The sequence below is a fragment of the Haematobia irritans genome, chromosome 4 (genome assembly GCF_050003625.1).
Source record: "Haematobia irritans isolate KBUSLIRL chromosome 4, ASM5000362v1, whole genome shotgun sequence".
NCBI lineage: Eukaryota > Metazoa > Arthropoda > Insecta > Diptera > Muscidae > Haematobia > Haematobia irritans.
Genome location: NC_134400.1, coordinates 74,494,970 through 74,512,989, shown reverse-complemented (window position 1 = coordinate 74,512,989; position 18,020 = coordinate 74,494,970). Strand labels below are relative to the sequence as shown.

At 36.1% G+C, this 18,020-nt stretch overlaps 2 protein-coding genes and 1 long non-coding RNA gene across 3 annotated transcripts in view; 2 read left to right on the top strand and 1 right to left on the bottom strand.

The window, feature by feature from the left end:
* The window catches only part of kug (FAT atypical cadherin kugelei), a 603,151-nt gene that overhangs the window by 229,606 nt on the left and 355,525 nt on the right, over positions 1–18,020 (bottom strand). The gene's annotated exons all lie outside the window — the stretch shown is intronic.
* Positions 1,650–3,175, top strand: LOC142237219 (uncharacterized). Its single transcript, XM_075308591.1, has one exon. It carries the CDS (start codon positions 1,655–1,657, stop codon positions 3,164–3,166), a length of 1,512 nt encoding a protein of 503 aa, XP_075164706.1. The 5' UTR covers positions 1,650–1,654; the 3' UTR covers positions 3,167–3,175.
* LOC142237223 (uncharacterized) lies at positions 7,194–7,763 on the top strand. The gene is made up of 3 exons (XR_012722399.1): positions 7,194–7,281; positions 7,418–7,538; positions 7,635–7,763. It is a non-coding gene; the product is annotated as an uncharacterized LOC142237223 (long non-coding RNA).

Genomic DNA, 18,020 nt, shown 5'->3' with positions numbered 1-18,020 from the left:
TCAGCCAACCTGTTAAATCTCAAATATAATAAAAATTGAATTTCAAATCTTCTTCCCATTTCATTCCCATTCTTCCCATATTTCAGCCAATCAAAAGGTGGTAACTCATACGTCAAGTATTGAATGGCACACGCAAGAGAATTTACCTTACGTATTGTATTCAAGCTACCAGCCAAACAGTATAAAATTCAACACCGGTCATTGGCTTCATATGGAAAAAGAGTTCAACTGCAGCATAAGCAATTCCGGCCAAAAAATATTTTTTTTTATTTTATTTTTTGTTGTTGTTATTACTTTCTTTGTATTTACTATTAGTATATAAGGCAGAATAAATTTGGTAAAGATGATCACTACGCTTAAAAACCTTGGTGTTTTAACTAATGTGATTATTTTCTTGGTGTACCACCTAGTAAAGAATCTTAAACCCCTTTAAAAGAAAAGTTCTGGTGTACTACCAGGACTACCAATAAACATTTTATTCTGGCATATACGCTGAGCAAACGAGCTCAAGCAATAACAAGTGGTTTTGGTGTTTTTTTTTTTAATTTGAACAGTTTAGTTTAATTGACGACATCTGTTCATACAAAAATTGTGATTAAACTGTCAAAAGGTTAAAAAACTCAACTACATTGCCAAATATAAGATTTGATTGTTATGAAGGTGGTATTGATCCTTTTTTTAATCAATATTGTTATTTAGGGTATTGGCTTAAAAGTCTAGCGATAAAGATGTCATTAAAAACGTTTGTATTAAATTCAAATAAGCACTCATAATTGAAATAAGAAATAAACTCCCTCCAAATACAATATTTCCAAATTTAATGTCGAAACATTTATTTTCTCCCATGAAAAAACATATTTTCAAATTTAAAAGTCATTACTGATCAAAATGAAGTGAATGAATGAAAAATAAGCATTAAAAATTATAAAGCTGAACACTTGGATAGAGGTTCACAATTTCATAAAACTATATATGTGTGGGAATCGAAAAATGAGCGCAGTCATCCACAACTGCAACTCATTGCCTCAGTGTTAATCGTGACGCCAAAGAAGACAGACGTATCCGCATTATTTTTTCACTTTTCTCTATTTCATTATATCCTTATCAAATTTTAAATAAACTTACAAAATAAATCCCTAGACATTCGAATAAGTGATTTTTAATTAAACAAAACCCATAAAATTGGCGGCTCAACCGAAATATTTAAGAATAAAAGGAGAAAAGTGATTGTGAAATTCATTTTCTTGCAGTTTTATAACTTCGTTTGCCACGCATACAACGACGACGACGCTACATATACACTTGTGTGTGAGAGAAAAAATCCTCAGCGAGTGAGAACATACACACACATACAATGCCTACTCTCGGAGATTTTGAAGCAGTTCGCAATAATTTGAAAACAGCCAAACGCGCAACGACGACGGCCTTACACAGATTCTTATTTAAAACCGAAGGAGACAGATCAAACCGGCAACGAATTCGCATGTTTGAAGGGTTTGAATTTGATGAATGTAGTGAAGAGTACAAGCAGACGCTTGTATATGTGAGAAATAACATACGCACGACGGACTTGATTTCAATTTGTACACTACTGTGTTTGAACTACGACGTTGATGATTTACATACACATGTAATGGCAAATTTGAAAAAAGGTATGCTTTTGAGTAGCAACAAAGAAGACGACGATGATGATCAAACTGACGACGAGAGTCAAGCTGATGATGATGGTAGTAGTGAAGATGAAAAGACATTGGTGGACGATGAGCATAATCTAACGTTGTTGACTAGAAGTATGAGCATGGCATGTGGTGGTGATGGTGTGCGTGGTAACAAGGAAAGACGAGACATAATGAGAGCAAATGAAGACGATAGTAATGAAATGCAGCGGAGTTACCGAAGTGGTATTGCACGAACACAAGCAAATGAAAACGATAGAGGCGATGCCAACAGAACACAAAATAGTGCTATGCCAATGAGACAAAACAACGAAACATATTATGATGTACCAAGATTTACAATGAACTTCAGAGACATAGAAGACACAATCAGAACGTTCGACGGCAGCGGTGAATTATCTGTCGGAGCTTGGATTGAAGAGTTCGAAGAGAACGCCACAATTATGCACTGGGACGAGTTCCAAATGTTTATTTTTGCTAAAAGGTCTTTGAGAGGTTTAGCTAAATTATTAATCTCAAGTGAAAGAGGTGTAACATCGTGGCGTATGCTGAAAAAGACCCTCTTAGATGAATTCGGTACAACAGTGAACAGCGCTCAAATCCACAAAATGTTAACAGGGAGAAAAATTTTGAAAGATGAAAACATCCAGGAATATTTCCTCCGCATGAAAGAAATAGCATCTCAAGGTAACGTGGAAGATAGTGCGTTGATGCAATATGTTATAAACGGCATTACGGATTCGGTTACCAATAAAGCTGTTTTGTACGGCGCTGAAGATCTAAGTGAGTTCAAAAAGAAGCTACGCATATACGAACAAATGCAAAATGATTTTAAACAAAAGGACAGTGTAAAAGTCACCCAATCTGTAAATACGAAAAATAATCGAAAATCTGAAAAAAGTGACACCCTATGTTTCAATTGTGGCGGAAAGGGCCATTTGTCTAAAGATTGTAAAAACGCGTCGAAGGGTACAAAATGTTTTAGTTGTAATAAGTATGGTCACATATCAAAAGATTGCCCTTCGAAACAAGACAGTGCTGTACGAAGAATTGTATCGGACAATGATATGAACATAAACGTGGAAATATCCGGTCGGGAATTTAAAGCTCTATTTGATACGGGTAGCAAATTTAATATTATGAGTAAGGACATTTACAATTCATTAAATAAACCCAAACTTTCTAAATCGAACTTTCATTTGGTCGGTTTTGGAAACGGATCTGGAAACCGGGTTAAACCGATTGGCAATTCGAAATTTTATGTTGGCATTGACGGTGAAAAATACGAATTGGTATTCCATGTTGTAGAACACACATGCATAAACACTGAAATCATAATTGGTGCTGATTTAAGTTACTTTGCTGAAATTGTTATAACGCCGAATGGTATCAAGATTAATAAGTTGGCGAACGAGGAGTGCGACGAAACTTTTAACATCATGGCAATAGACGCAATTGAAAATTCAGCGGACATCGATGTGGATGATTAAGCCAGTGACAGTGCGAAAGAAAAGGTAACTAACATGATTTTGAATTACAGACCCAATAAGACAAAAACGACCAAGGTAGAAATGCGAATTACTCTCAGCGATGAAAGCCCACTTTATTGTAACCCAAGACGACTACCATTGATGGAACGTCAGATAGTTGAAAACCAAATAGACCTGTGGCTGGCCGAAGGGGTGATAGAACCATCCGAGTCGGAGTTCTGTAGTCCAGTTGTATTGACGAAAAAGCGTAACGGATCGTCTAGATTATGCGTCGACTATCGAAGACTAAACAAGGTCATTGTGAAGGATCGTTTCCCGTTACCGCTTATTGAAGATCAACTTGATAGATTGCAAGACGCCGTAATCTTCAGTACTATTGACTTGCGCAATGGTTTCTTTCACGTTCCCGTTAATGAGGAAAGCAAAAAATACACGGCATTCGTAACACATAATGGCATTTATCAATTTTTGAAAGTACCGTTTGGACTTTCCAATTCCCCGGCTGTATTTCAACGACATATAAATGCTATTTTTCGAAATTTTAACCGTGAAGGCATTGCCCTACCGTACGTTGACGACGTTGTAATCCCAGCACGTAACGAAGAAGAAGCATTGTTAAATTTGGAAAAAGTATTGCAGCTTTGCCAGGATTTTGGATTGGACATAAACATTAAGAAGTGTAAATTTTTGAAACGTAGAATCGAATTTCTTGGGCATGTGATTGAGAATAAGAAGATCTCACCTTCTCCGGATAAGACAACTGCAATGATTCAATTTCCACAACCAAGAAATTTGAAGGAGATTGAAAGTTTTTTGGGACTTGCGGGCTATTTTCGGAAGTTTATACCGAACTTTTACTTAATCTCAAAACCACTATCGGATTTGAAGAAGAATGGCGTAGTATTTAATTTTGGTCCCGAACAAATGAGATCGTTCAAACAACTTAAGGAAAAACTAGCATCTCATCCAGTTCTCAAAATCTTCAATCAAAATCACGAAACAGAACTGCATACAGACGCATCGATCGACGGATATGGAGCAGTTTTACTACAGAAGTCTCCCGATGATGATAAATTACATCCAGTTTATTACATGAGCAAAAAGACAACCGATCAAGAAAGGAAGTATTGCAGTTACGAACTCGAAGTTTTGGCGGTTATACAAGCTTTAAATAAGTTCCGAGAATATCTGATTGGCACGCGATTCAAATTGGTCACTGACTGTAACGCTCTAACCAAGACTATAGAGAAGAAAGATGTTCCGACCAGGGTGGCACGATGGATTATGGCTCTTCAGGAGTATGATTATTTTGTCGAGCACAGACCAGGTACGCAAATGCGTCACGTAGACGCCCTAAGTCGAAACCCAATCATGATTATCGCTGAAGACAGTCTAACATCCAAGATAGAACGACTCCAACAAAAAGATGACGACTTAATGGCAATAAGGCATATACTGCGCAACGAAGACGAATATGACGGCTATGTCTTAAAAGGTGATGTATTGTACAAAATTATTGATGACGAAGAAATATTAGTGGTGCCTAAAGGGATCCAAATTGATATAATCAAGAATGCACATGAACAAGGTCATTTTTCAACGAAGAGAACCAAGGAGCTTCTTCGAAAGGATTATTACATCCCTAAGTTAGACGAGAAAATTCAACGGGTGATATCCAACTGTATACCATGTCTAGTAACTAATAGGAAGAGAGGCAAACAAGAAGGTGAACTTCATCCTATCCCGAAAGATGACACACCTTTACACACCTATCATATTGACTATTTAGGACCGTTAGAATCCACTCATAAGATGTACAACCATATTTTTGCAGTTATCGACGCTTTCACTAAGTTTTGTTGGTTATATCCTACCAAAACCACGTCGGCGAAAGATGCTATAACTAAACTACAACAACAAAGTTTAATCTTCGGAAACCCAAATAACATCATATCAGATCGAGGTTCAGCTTTCACGAGTGAAGATTTCAGAACCTACTGTAACGACGAAGGCATAAATCATATGAAAATAACAACAGGTTTGCCCAGAGCCAATGGCCAAATCGAACGATTAAATAGCGTAATCGTAGCGGTGTTATCAAAACTGAGTCTGGAGGACCCAACCAAGTGGTATAAATATGTCGGAGACGTACAACGTATAATTAATTCTACATATAATCGAAGTGTTGGTACAACTCCATTTGAGATGATGATTGGTACCCAAATGCGCAGAAAAGAAGATTTTATGCTCAAGGAACTTTTAGAGCAAGAATTGATGAGTCTTCATAATGACAATCGCGACCAAATACGCCTTGCAGCCAAACAGCAGATTTTAAATAAACTTACAAAATAAATCCCTAGACATTCGAATAAGTGATTTTTAATTAAACAAAACCCATATATGTATGCTTCAAATCAATAAAATCGAATCATTCAGTCTAATAGTAACCCAGTGATATAAGATTTACATGTACATATAGTTCTATTGAATTTATGCGATTGTATATTTCTTCGCAAATGGCTTCCCAGCAAAAAAAATGGAAGCTCTTCCAAAGGCACAACTTTCAAAGCACTTCCAAAAATGTCCTCCCAAAGATGTTCTTTATTTTAACTGCACATGAAGTTCATTTGAGCTAATTTTTTATAACTCGCTTTTTTCATATTTGTAATGGAAAATTTAAAATTTTTTTTGTTTCGAAATTTTGAAAATATTTGATGTCATAATGCATTAAAAATCATAAAAATGTAAAAATTGTTCATTTGTCAAAATATCACAAAATTTCTTAATTCACATACAAAACACTGAATTCGGATCACACCTTAGAAGTGATGGAAATTCAGTGCAACGGCTGTTGAAATAGTGGACATCCGTCCTATGACAAGCCCATGTTAAATTCATCGCTTCTGCGTCAATTTGGCACCACTTCCGGATCCAAAAAGAACATTTTCACTACTTTCTTAGCTACAAACAAAAACTAAATGAGTTTCCGTTTTTACCCATTTGAGTTGAAAGTGAATTATATCCGCTTCCTCTCCTTACTGAACAGGTTATTATTGAATATCTAGCCAAGAAGCTCAGTATTTACATTTGAAATGCGTAGTCGGGGTTTGTTCGGGTTAAATATTTTTTTACGCTTAGCTGAAATTTTATCCACGGTGCATAATTTGTTTATTCTCATGTGATTAACAATGTGTACGAAGACAGATCGTTATTTTTTCTTCTACAGTACCGTCGTAATGTTTCGTTATAATTTACGCGGTTATGTGATGTGTTTTGTATGTGCTTTATTTACAAAGTTGCAAGATTGTATAGATTTTATATTCAAATGTGAATTCAGATCACACCCTAAAAAGTGATTCAAATTCAGTGCAACGGCTGTTGAAATGGTGGACATCCGCCCTATGACAAGCCCGTGTTAAATTCAGAATCTTCAATTTGATGAAACACAATTTTCTCTGAAATGTGTATCAAAAAATCTCAATGCTAACTAAAACATAAAACGATGTACGGTGTATATAGTATATAGATGTTTGTAATTTACATTTTTCCATTAGTACTAATCTGAAACACCCAAAAGTCGAATCAATAGTCAATGTGACGAAACAGTGCTCAATGTGATGATAAAATTCATACGTTCTGTAGATGTGTGTTTATTTCTCTACCTAAAAAAATACACACACACACAACCAAATGCGCTTGCTACGTTTTGTTTTTAAAATAACTGTACACAGCTTTTATTAATGAGGGTATTTCATGCTCTCTCCATATTTAACTTAACTCAAACGAGTATTTGAGCAAACATTTGTTCACATGTTTGTTTCTAAATTGGCTTACAAGACATATGAGAACAATAAAAGTCGTCAAATTGACGAAAATAGTAATCAAATAGACGAAAAGTTTCATCTACTCCGTTGACATGTATTCAAATACTAATGCAATAACACATCCATACGTAGTTGGGTGGTAGAAATATTGTTTTTTTTTCTGTGCGGTAAGAACATTTCAAATGGTTCCTCTCAGTTGTTGAGTTTAGTCCAAAGTGTAAAGATGGTCGCGCGTGCCGAAAATAAAGAGCTAATGCTTAAAGATGTGAAAGTGAAAATAAAAACAAAAATGTGAGTAAAATAAAAAAAACATGAAGTGTTATATATTGAAAAAAAAAATAAACCAAAATGACGATTTTTTTTATTTTTTGGTCAAATTATTTTTCTTAACATTTATATGTTTATGGAAGTATTTCTAAATTTACAGATAAATGCCGCAACATTTTTCGTTCTGTGAAAACTGAATACGGATAAAGAAATTAAAGAATAAAGATGAATTGGATGAGCAAACAATTCAAAACGAAAAGGAACAGTTGGGCACAAAAAGGGTGAGTTAAATTTTGTTCTAAAAAGATCGAATATATTTTACAATAATTTAAAATTTCAATTTTTAAATTCTTCTTTATAATTTTTTTACTCCACAGGATGAACCCATAAAACTTTTCATCCTTGGTAATCTAAACACTAATTAAGGTAACAGAATGTTTATGTGTCAAGATGGTCAATTTATCAAAATCAACAGCTTTGGTAGATGTGTTTGAAAAAATTTGTATACGTTTTTACTTCGTTAGTTGTACATATTTCAAATAAATAAAATTTAAATTTAATTAAAATAAAAAACAAAGTGGTTCTTTATTAAAAGTGTCGTAGAAAATATTTCTAATAATCAATTTATCAATTTGATGTTTACATCGTATTGATGAATCGATTACATCAAATTGAGGAATCTATTACATCATATTGATGAATGGATTACGTCAAATTTAGGGAAAGAGTTCATCGCTATGACGATGGCGTTTGTAGCGATGACGAACGAGAATCGTACTTTTGAAGAATTGCATCATCGCATGGATGAAAGAGAATAATCGCAGATACGAAAAATATCATCACATAGATGAAATACATTCATCATCTGGACGTAACATAGTCGTATATGGGATGTAAATAAAATCATCACAGGGATGAATTCAATTCATCGCTATGACGAAAAAATCGTCAATGGGATGAAATGTTACGTTAGCTCATTTTTGACGAAAAATTCGTCACCGTGATGTAAAGATTCATCCTCACGACGTACTTTTTCCTTTCAGTGTATATTACAAACGTCGTTATACCGCTGATACCACAAAAAACGTAAAAATTTTTCAACAAATTGAAGAAATTTGTTAGAGATAATTATGTTTTTCTTGTTAAAGGAAATTTCTGCAAAAAACTTTTACCCCGTTTTTATTGAAATTTCTAATCTTGCGTTATTGTAGATCCATAAAGGGATGTTCAAAACCACAAAAGAAATATGCAACGAAAATAAAAAAATATACAACAATATCAAGGATGGAAAATACAATTTTTAAGAGAAAGTACAAAAGTATATTTTTGAGCGAAAAGGTATTTTTCGCTAAATTCCAACAAAAATTCCATTGAAAGGTTATTGTCAAGAGCTTCTTAAGACTGAATTTTTTTTAGTTTTATATCCGCTTAATAAGACTACCGTAGTACTGTAATCACGGTTGCCACAGTTGGTAGAATTATACAAAAAAAATTTATTTTTTTCTGTTTGGTATATTGGTAGGTTAGGTTAGGTTAGGTTAAAGTGGCAGCCCGAATAAATTTCACTTAGACTATTCAGTCCATTGTGATACCACATTTAACTAAAAGTACCTATTATAAACTTGTTTTTATTGTATTCGACATGTATTTGATTTTTCCAATGAAAAGACGAAATATTGAATAAAAAAATAAATTAAAAAATACAGACCTCGAGCTCGTTTCAATCAACAATTCATTAATTGGAAAAAGTTTCTAGTTTCTAGTCTTAACCGCTGAACCTTCTCTATTATTTACTTTTGTTGAACCTACCAGATTGCTCCAAAAACATTAACAAACTGCTTAAGTTAACGTTTTCCAGGTCCGCCAGTAATCTAAAGCTATATGCTCCTAAAATTCGCTTACGCCTTTCACAAAAAGCAGGACACTCACACAAGAGGTGTTTAATTGATTCCTTTTCCTCCACATCATGACAGCTTATACAATAGTCATTATACTTCGCACCTATAGTTTTTGCAAATTCGCCTATCAGACAGCGACCCGTTATAGAAGATATCAGGAGTGCTATCTGACGCCTTGAGAACACTAGCGTGCGGTTTAAGTTTAAATGGGGCCATATTTGCTTGGTGTCGTTACAACCCTTGCAATTCTCCCATCGAATATTGGCCATCATAACAGCCTTCTCACGCAGTAAGAGCTTGCAGGTGGCCAGAGGCATACCAACAGATTCTAGTTCCCCTGGAATATGTAAGGTAGTTCCTAGCCTTGCTAACACATCTGCTTCGCAGTTCCCCGGAATGTTCCTATGGCCAGATACCCATATTAGATGAATATTGTACTGCTCAGCCATCTCACTGAGAGATTTGCGGCAGTCTATGGCCGTTTTCGAGTTAAGGAACACAGAGTCCAAGGATTTTATTGCGGGTTGACTGTCTGAGTATACATTAATGCCAATATTTGTTGGAACATTACTTCTCAGCCAATTCACTACTTCTCTTATTGCCAATATTTCAGCCTGAAAAACACTACAGTGGTAATATTTTCGCTATTCGAATTTCCAGATCTTTAGAATATACTCCGAACCCCACTTGTCCATTCAATTTGGAGCCATCAGTATAGAAATCTATATATCTTTTATTCCTCGGGGTCTGTGTACACCACGCCTCACTGTTGGGAATTAGAGCTTCAAACTTTTTGTCGAAAAGTGGTTTTGCCACGGCGTAATCCACTACGTTAGGTTAGTTATGTTAGGTTAGGTGGCAGCCCGACTATTCAGTCACTTAGACTATTCAGTCCATTGTGGTACCACATTGGTGAACTTCTCTCTTATCACTGAGTGCTGCGCGATTCAATGACAAGGGACCTCCTTTTTATAGCCGAGCCCCAACGGCGTTCCACACTGCAGTGAAACCACTTAGAGAAGCTTTGAAACCGTCAGAAATGTCACCAGCATTACTGAGGTGGGATAATCCACCGCTGAAAAACTCTTTTGGCGTTCGGTCGAAGCAGGAATCGAACCCACGACCTTGTGTATGCAAGGCGGGCATGCTAAACATTGCACCACGGTGGCTCCCAATCCACTACGTTAGGCACATCTGGCAGAAATGTAAATTTCCACTGGCTCCCAATCCACTACGTTAGGCACATCTGGCATTATTTTGAGGACCGAACTGTGACCGTACATTTTTCCGACCACAGCGATAGCTCGCGCAACCGCACAGCCGTTGTTGCAGCTGACTGTTTGGCCAAAATGTTTAAAGGAAATAGATGCAGCATGACATTAAGGGAGTCTGTTCCTGTCTTGCTGAATGCGCCTGAGATAAATAAGCACGCCATACGCTGAACTTTATCTAAACAAGTCGGTTTCTGAAGTGCCGGCCATCAGACTACAACACCATATACCATTATAGGTCTAACTACTGCCATGTATAGCCAATGCACAATTTTTGGTTCTAGTCCCCACTTTTTCCCTATTGCCTTTTTGCAGGAGTACAAAGCTACCGTGGCTTTTCTCGCCCTCTCTTCAATATTAAGCCTAAAATTCAGCTTCCTGTCCAAAATAACGCCAAGGTATTTTGCACAATCACCAAAGGGAATTTCAATACCCCCTAAGGAAATGGGCACTTCTAGTTTTAACCGCTGCACCTTCTTGATTATTTTTCTTTGTTATTTTACTCTAGGAAAATATCAGTAGAGGTAAAAATGCTACTCTACAAATCACTTATTATACCTATATTAACCTATGGGTGTCCCGTATGGTTTAATATTTCTCCTTCGTATATGGAGAGGCTAAGAAAAATTGAAAGGAAATGCCTCCGAGTATGTACTTCCTCATATAGATCAGCTGAGAGTGACTACACGAAGTATTTATCTACTCGTAAACTTTTTAACACGGCAGATATTTTGAGAATAGACAATTTCATAATCAAATTGATAAGAAATCACATTGCAAGAAGTACACGATGCAACTTAAATAACTTTATTAAAGCGCCATACTATGCAGACTTCAACTATATTTGCAGAAGCTTGAACACAGGTTTTGTGCCTCCTGAAGCATTTCCATATTTAGACCAAAATGGATTTATTCAAAATGAACGCGGTATTCCAATTTTCTACCATTTGTATAGGAGGGCCAATATAAAGGCAATTAATAACGATTTAATATTAAGCAATGATCTACGATTTGATTCTTCCATTTCCAAAAAAGACCTGGTTACGAGAATAAATCTAAATAAAAACTTGTACTGGTGGATAATTAATTAACACAAACTCTCTTTTTTATCTCTCCTAACATCTTTTTTTTGTTTTCTTCTTTTCATACATAGTAAAAATTCAAGTAATGTTTTTATAAGTTTTTCATTACATAAAAAAATGTTATCGATCTCTCAACACTAAATATTTACAAGTGATAATATTTTCTATTCAATTAAATCAATTATTGTATTTATAATGTACTTGAGTATCCAATTTATGGACTATGTATTTTATCATATATAACTCATAAGAAATCTATTTTTTGTTTATTTATAGTTGTACAAACTGTAACCACAAGTCAATAAACCGAAAATAAACATTATAAAAAAAAAAAAAAAAAAAAAACTTTATCTAAACCAGTCGGTTTCTGCAGTGCCGGCCACCAGACTACAACACCATATAGCGTTATAGGTCTAACCACCGCCGTGTATAGCCAATGCACAATTTTTGGTTTTAGTCCCCACTTTTTCCCTATTGCCTTTTTGCACGAGTACAAAGCTACTCTCGCCCTTTCTTCAATATTAAGCCTAAAATTCAGCTTCTTGTCCACAATAACGTCAAGGTATTTTGCACACTCTCCAAAGGGAATTTCAATACCCCCTAAGGAAATGGGCCTAACCGTGGGAGTTTTGCAATCCTTGCAGTACATGACTTGTTCTGTCTTTGCACGATTTACCCCAAGACCATTATCTTTCGCCCATTTGTCAGTCAACCGGAGGGCCCTCTGTATAATATCTCTAACTGTTGATGGGAATTTTCCCCTGACTGCTAGCGCCACATCATCTGCGTATGCCACCACTTTTATCCTTTCTTTTTCTAGGGAAACCAGAAGGTTGTTTATAGCAACATTCCAAAGAAGAGGTGATAGAACTCCTCCTTGGGGAGTGACTCTGTTCACTGTTTGTATGTTTGCTTGTCCTAGTGTGGCTGAAATACGTCTCTTTATTAGAAGTTCGTCTAACAGCCTAAGTATACCTGGATCAACATTCAGAGTTGTCAGTCCATTTAATATGGAGCTCGGATGGACATTATTGAACGCCTTTGCTTTGTTAAAGAGCTTCCTGCAGGATTTCCTCATATAACTTAACTCCGTAGTCCACCATGGCGGCCGATTTTTCCCACTTGGCTTTCCTCTAGGGCATGCGGCTTTCAGTGACATATTGAAGGCCATAGTAATCCACTCCACTGCGTGTTCGATATTTTGCACAGTGCTCATATTTGTCTCTGGCATTCCCGGTATCATCAAATTGAACGATTCCCTACACCTATTCCAATCAGCTTTTCTAACATTTGACGGAAATATGATCTTTGAAGTACGAACAGCCAATCTGAAACTGATGTAGCGATGATCTGATAAGCTATGTTCTCTCAAAACTTGCCACTCAGATATCTTATCATTCAGTTCCGGAGAGGTCAACGTAACGTCCAGAACCTCTTGCCTGTTTCTGGTGACGAAGGTTGGTGCATCTCCCTTATTGCAAACTACCTGGTTAGTAAACTCTATTAGCGACTCTCCGCTTGCATTAGTATCACTACTTCCCCAAATACTATGATGTGAATTTGCATCGCATCCCATCCTTTGTTTTTAGTGACTCCTCAACTAAGGTCTTAACGGCACATGGTGGCATCTCCGTATCATGTCCCATGTAGACCGAAGATACCCAATATTTGCATTTGGATATCTGGACTGGCTACGACAGTATCTACATTGCTTAATGAAGGAAGCAGAAACAAGTTTAGTTCGTTTTTAGCAATTATACATGCTCGATTTATACCATTACCGGTATTATGCAAAAGTTTGAAACCCGCAGTTCTTAATTCGCATATTTTGTTTCTATAAACATATGGTTCTTGAATAAGAACTATATCTATGTCCCCTTTCATCAGGAGAACTTTTAAGTCAGCACAAGCGGCCTTACAATGGTGAAGATTTATCTGGAGGAAACGTAGAACCATCCAAATTTTCAACCACCGTCACATCAGCCGCTTCAATTGAGTCATCAAGGGCTTCCTCTTCACAGATCTCGGTGACTCTCGCAACAATCTGCGGTTCAGCTTTGGTGAGGTTTGAGCCTGTAGCAACTTCCCGCATACGATTTTCGCCAATGTCTGCAGTTTTTATGTCTCCTTCGGCTTCGCTAGGAGATTTTTTTAACTGCTGACTCTACCGGAGGCTTGTCCGTTTCTGAATCCTTTGGCTGATCGCTTTTGTATACCTTCATATGGATATCATGAAAGCCATAACTTACACGTCCTTGGGTCTGGGCTAGATGTGGCAGCGACTCTATGTTTAATATAAACACCGCATGTCGTATTGGTCCATCCATCTCATCCAAACGACCAACCTTCCAATCGGCGGTTGGAAGGTCTGGGTTATATTCTTTTAGTCTCTCTAGTATTGACTCAGGATCAGGAGAATTTGCCGGTATCCATGCATGTGCTCTAGGTTTAGCCGGTATGTCTTTTTTATCGACTAACTCCAAAGCGGCTCCTTCCCAAACTTCACCAATTAGCATCAATGCAGCTTTAAAGCAATCCATAGACCTCTGGTCCGCAAAAGCTATTAACTTATATCGTCGTTGATACCATCCAGCCATCGCGTTCTCAATTTCCCCCCCATTTTTGCCTTGGAATCATACCGTCCAATGCGCCTTTATTAATGATAGCCATCACAAGGCTGTCTTTTACAAACAATCTTTGATCCCTTTTAGAGGATGGCAGCTCATCCGGTGATCGTTCCCTTTTTCCAGCTTCAAGAATTCCTTGAGCCCATTTTAAGGAATCGCTTTGCTTAGCCGACACCGTGCTTGGGTCGACTGATCCTAACTTCTTTAGGATAAACAAAGCATTTCTTCGTTCCTTGAATCTCTTTCGAGAGGGATTGTCTCCTTTTGATGTCACCTTAGAAAAGGTTCGACTTGCCAAAGTGTCACCGCCAGTCGACCCGTCTACAGGTCGACTAATTGGGCCTGACTCTTGGTCGCTGCCCAAATTTATAACTTCAGTCGTTACCCGTCCACTGGGCCCTGAAGTTAGCAACCTGTGGATGGCTTTGAATTTGGTTGCATGGTGGCTTATTATTTCCACCACATGTGAAATTCGTAATAAGTCTTATTACGATGAAATACTCCGCTATTAGAAAACACGTCCGTTCAGTTCGACGGTTGAATAATGAAGTATATTGGTAGAATTCATGGTACTTCAGAATTTTTTTATATAAAAAAATAAATTTTTGACAAAGTTTTCTATAGATATAATTTTGACAAAATTTTCTACGAAATAAAATATTGACAAAATTTTCTAAAGAAATAAAATTGTGACAAAATTCTATAGAAATAAAATTTTGACAAAATTCTATAGAAATAAAATTTTGACAAAATTTTCTATAGAAATAAAATTTTGAAAAATTTTCCAATTTTTGCAAAATAATATTTTTTGGTAGTTTTTAGGAAAATGTTCTCCAAATTTTTGTCTCAAGTTTTAATCGCATTATTTTGGTACGCGATCGTAACTTCTTATATATTTTCTTGAATTTCAAAACATTCTTGAAATTCAAGAAAATCGTTTTTTTTTTTGGCTTTGCAAAAAAGCACCAACTTGGTGTTTTCTGGAGTTTTCATTTATTGCTTTTTGTGCTTTATTCAAATTGAACAGTATTGAGTTTAATTGACGAGATCATTCCATACAAAAATTCTGATTAGACTGTCAAAAGCTTAAGAAACTCAACAATATTGTCAAATATAGAGTTTGAAGGTGGTATTGATCCTTATTGTAATCATTATTGTTATTAAATTTTTTTTAAGTCTAGCGAATAGTGCAGAATATCTGAACTTGATAAAGATGTCATTAAAAACGTTTGTATTAAATTCACGAAAGCAGTCTACATTGAAATAAGAAATATACTCCCTCCAACTATTAATATTTCCAAATTTAATGTCGAAATATTTATTGTCTCCTCTGAAAAAATATATTTTGAAATTTGAAAGTCATTACTAATCAAAATGAATTGAAGGAATGAAAAATAAGCATTAAAAATTTAAAAGTTTGAATAGAGTTTCATAATTTCATAAAACTAAAAATGCTTTAAAAAAATCAATATCCAAAAGTTCTATAATACATTTTTTAAAGAGTATTACATTGAATTTTAGCTGGCTGGAGTAGTTTTTGTGGTGGGAACTGGTATGTTAGAATGTATAATATATTTTTGGTGCTGTTTGCTCTTCGGGAGTTGGCATTACTGGCATGGTGGCTTAATATACCACCAGACTCGAAATTCGTAATAAGTACTTATTATGATGAAATTACATAATCCGCTATTAAAAACACGTCCGTTCAGTTCGATGGTTGAAAGCAAAATCTTTCAAGACTTATCCCTATACCTTATTCAATCAGCTTTCCTCACATTTGGCGGAAATATTGTCTTCGAAGAACGAACAGCCAATTTGAAACTGATGTAGCGATAATCTGAGAAGCTTTGTTCCTATCCTATCATTCAGTTCCAGAGAGGCCAAAGTGACGTCCAAAACCTTTTGTTTATTTTCGTGACGAAGGTTGCTGCATCTCCCTTATGGCAAAATACCGGGTACGCAAAATAAACTCTATTAGCGACTCTCCCCTTCAATCAGTATCACCACTTCCCCAAATACGATGATGTGCATTTGCATTACATCCCATAATGGGGTTCGTCTTTGTTTTCAGTTACTTCTCAACCAAGGTCTTAACGGCACATGGAGGCATCTCCCTGTCAAGTCCCACGTAGACTGAAGATACACAATATTTGCATTTGGCTATCTATAGACAGTCTACGACAGTGTCTGCATTGCTCAATGAAGGAAGCAAAAATAAGTTTAGTTCGTTTTGAGCAATTATAAATGCTCGATTTATATATTTACCGGTATTGTGCAACAGTTTGAAAACCGGAGTTCTTAATTCACAGATTTTGTTCTTATATACACTGTTAGAAAAATATGTTTTTCATATGTTCCGATATAAACAAAATGTGTTTCGGGCACAATTTTTAAACACAATATATTTAAGTGCAAACATGTAATGTTCCTAAATTAGCACTAAATGTTCGGGACACATATTTTAATATGTTAGAATATATTATGTTTGGGGCATGAATGTTTCATAAAAATATTATGTGTGAATGTAAACATATATAAATTTACAAATTTCGAATAAACATATATATGTTGTGATATTTTATTTAGAGAGCGACAGAGTATAGAGAAAGAAATAGAAATGGAAACCGGGATGGTTGACGAAAGATGTCAATATAACACAGCGAGAGAATAAAAAGAGAGCAATTTCTGTGGAACCGCTGTATGCTGTTTCGGAAAACTGTTTTACGATAATTTATTTAATTTGAATATGAAAATGAGTATTCGGAGTAAATAGAATAGACATTCGGAACCACGAGAATAGACATTTGAAAAACAAAACAGCATGTGTTTTCGCCTTAAGAGCAGCATTTTATGTATGTGTGGGCATGTGTTTTGTTTATCATTTTGGCATTATGGGCACAATTTGGTTCGTTAAAAGAAATCGGAACGTACGACGAGTAAGTCAAAATATTCAGCCAAAGGAAATTAAAAAAAATAGGTGGAAAATATACAAAAATTACAAAGGGATCTTCCTAAAAAGAACGAATGGGCACTATACTCTTTTTACAGTTGGGACAGTAAAATGAAAAAAGGAGGAAACAGTGAAAAATTAAACAGTAAAACGTATAAAAACAAAGTTTAGTTCCTCTTTACTAATAAGTAGTCCAAGAGGAGTTGACGGACACCTTCAAATATAAGTTCGAGTTTTCCAGCTAAAATTATTTTTCATTTTAGCGGCAATCCTCGAATCTCTAAATTGTATTATAACTTGGTGGAGAATGATCTAAAGGGAAAACGCGTGTAAATCGGTGAAATCGTTTATTTAAAAAATCAAATTATTCAGGAAAATATTCAGTTAGGCTTTCGCTTTTCCAAATCCGAATTGCCGGGCCTCACGCTTGACACCTGCCATCAAATTTTGTACAGCCACCTTGTCCACCTTCTTCGCCGCAGAAAGCCAGTTTGCCTTGAACTGCTGCTCGTCCTTAGCAGTTTTTTTGGTCTTCTTTAGGTTCCGCTTGACAATAGCCCAGTATTTCTCAATTGGGCGGAGCTCTGGCGTGTTGGGAGGGTTCTTGTCCTTGGGAACCACCTGCACGTTGTTTGCGGCACTCCATGGCCTTTTTACCGTAATGGCAAGATGCCAAAGATGACAGTACGGAACAACCGTGTTTCTTCAGGAAAGGCAGCAGACGTTTATTCAAACACTCTTTCACGTAAATTTCTTGGTTGACTCTCCCGGAAGCTATGAAAATGCTGCTTTTCAAGCCACAGGTACAGATGGCTTGCCAAACCAGATATTTCTTTGCGAACTTTGACAGTTTTATGTGCTTGAAAATATCTGCTACCTTTCCCCTTCCTTTTGCCATATAAAACTCCTGTCCCGGAAGCTGCTGATTTGGCAAC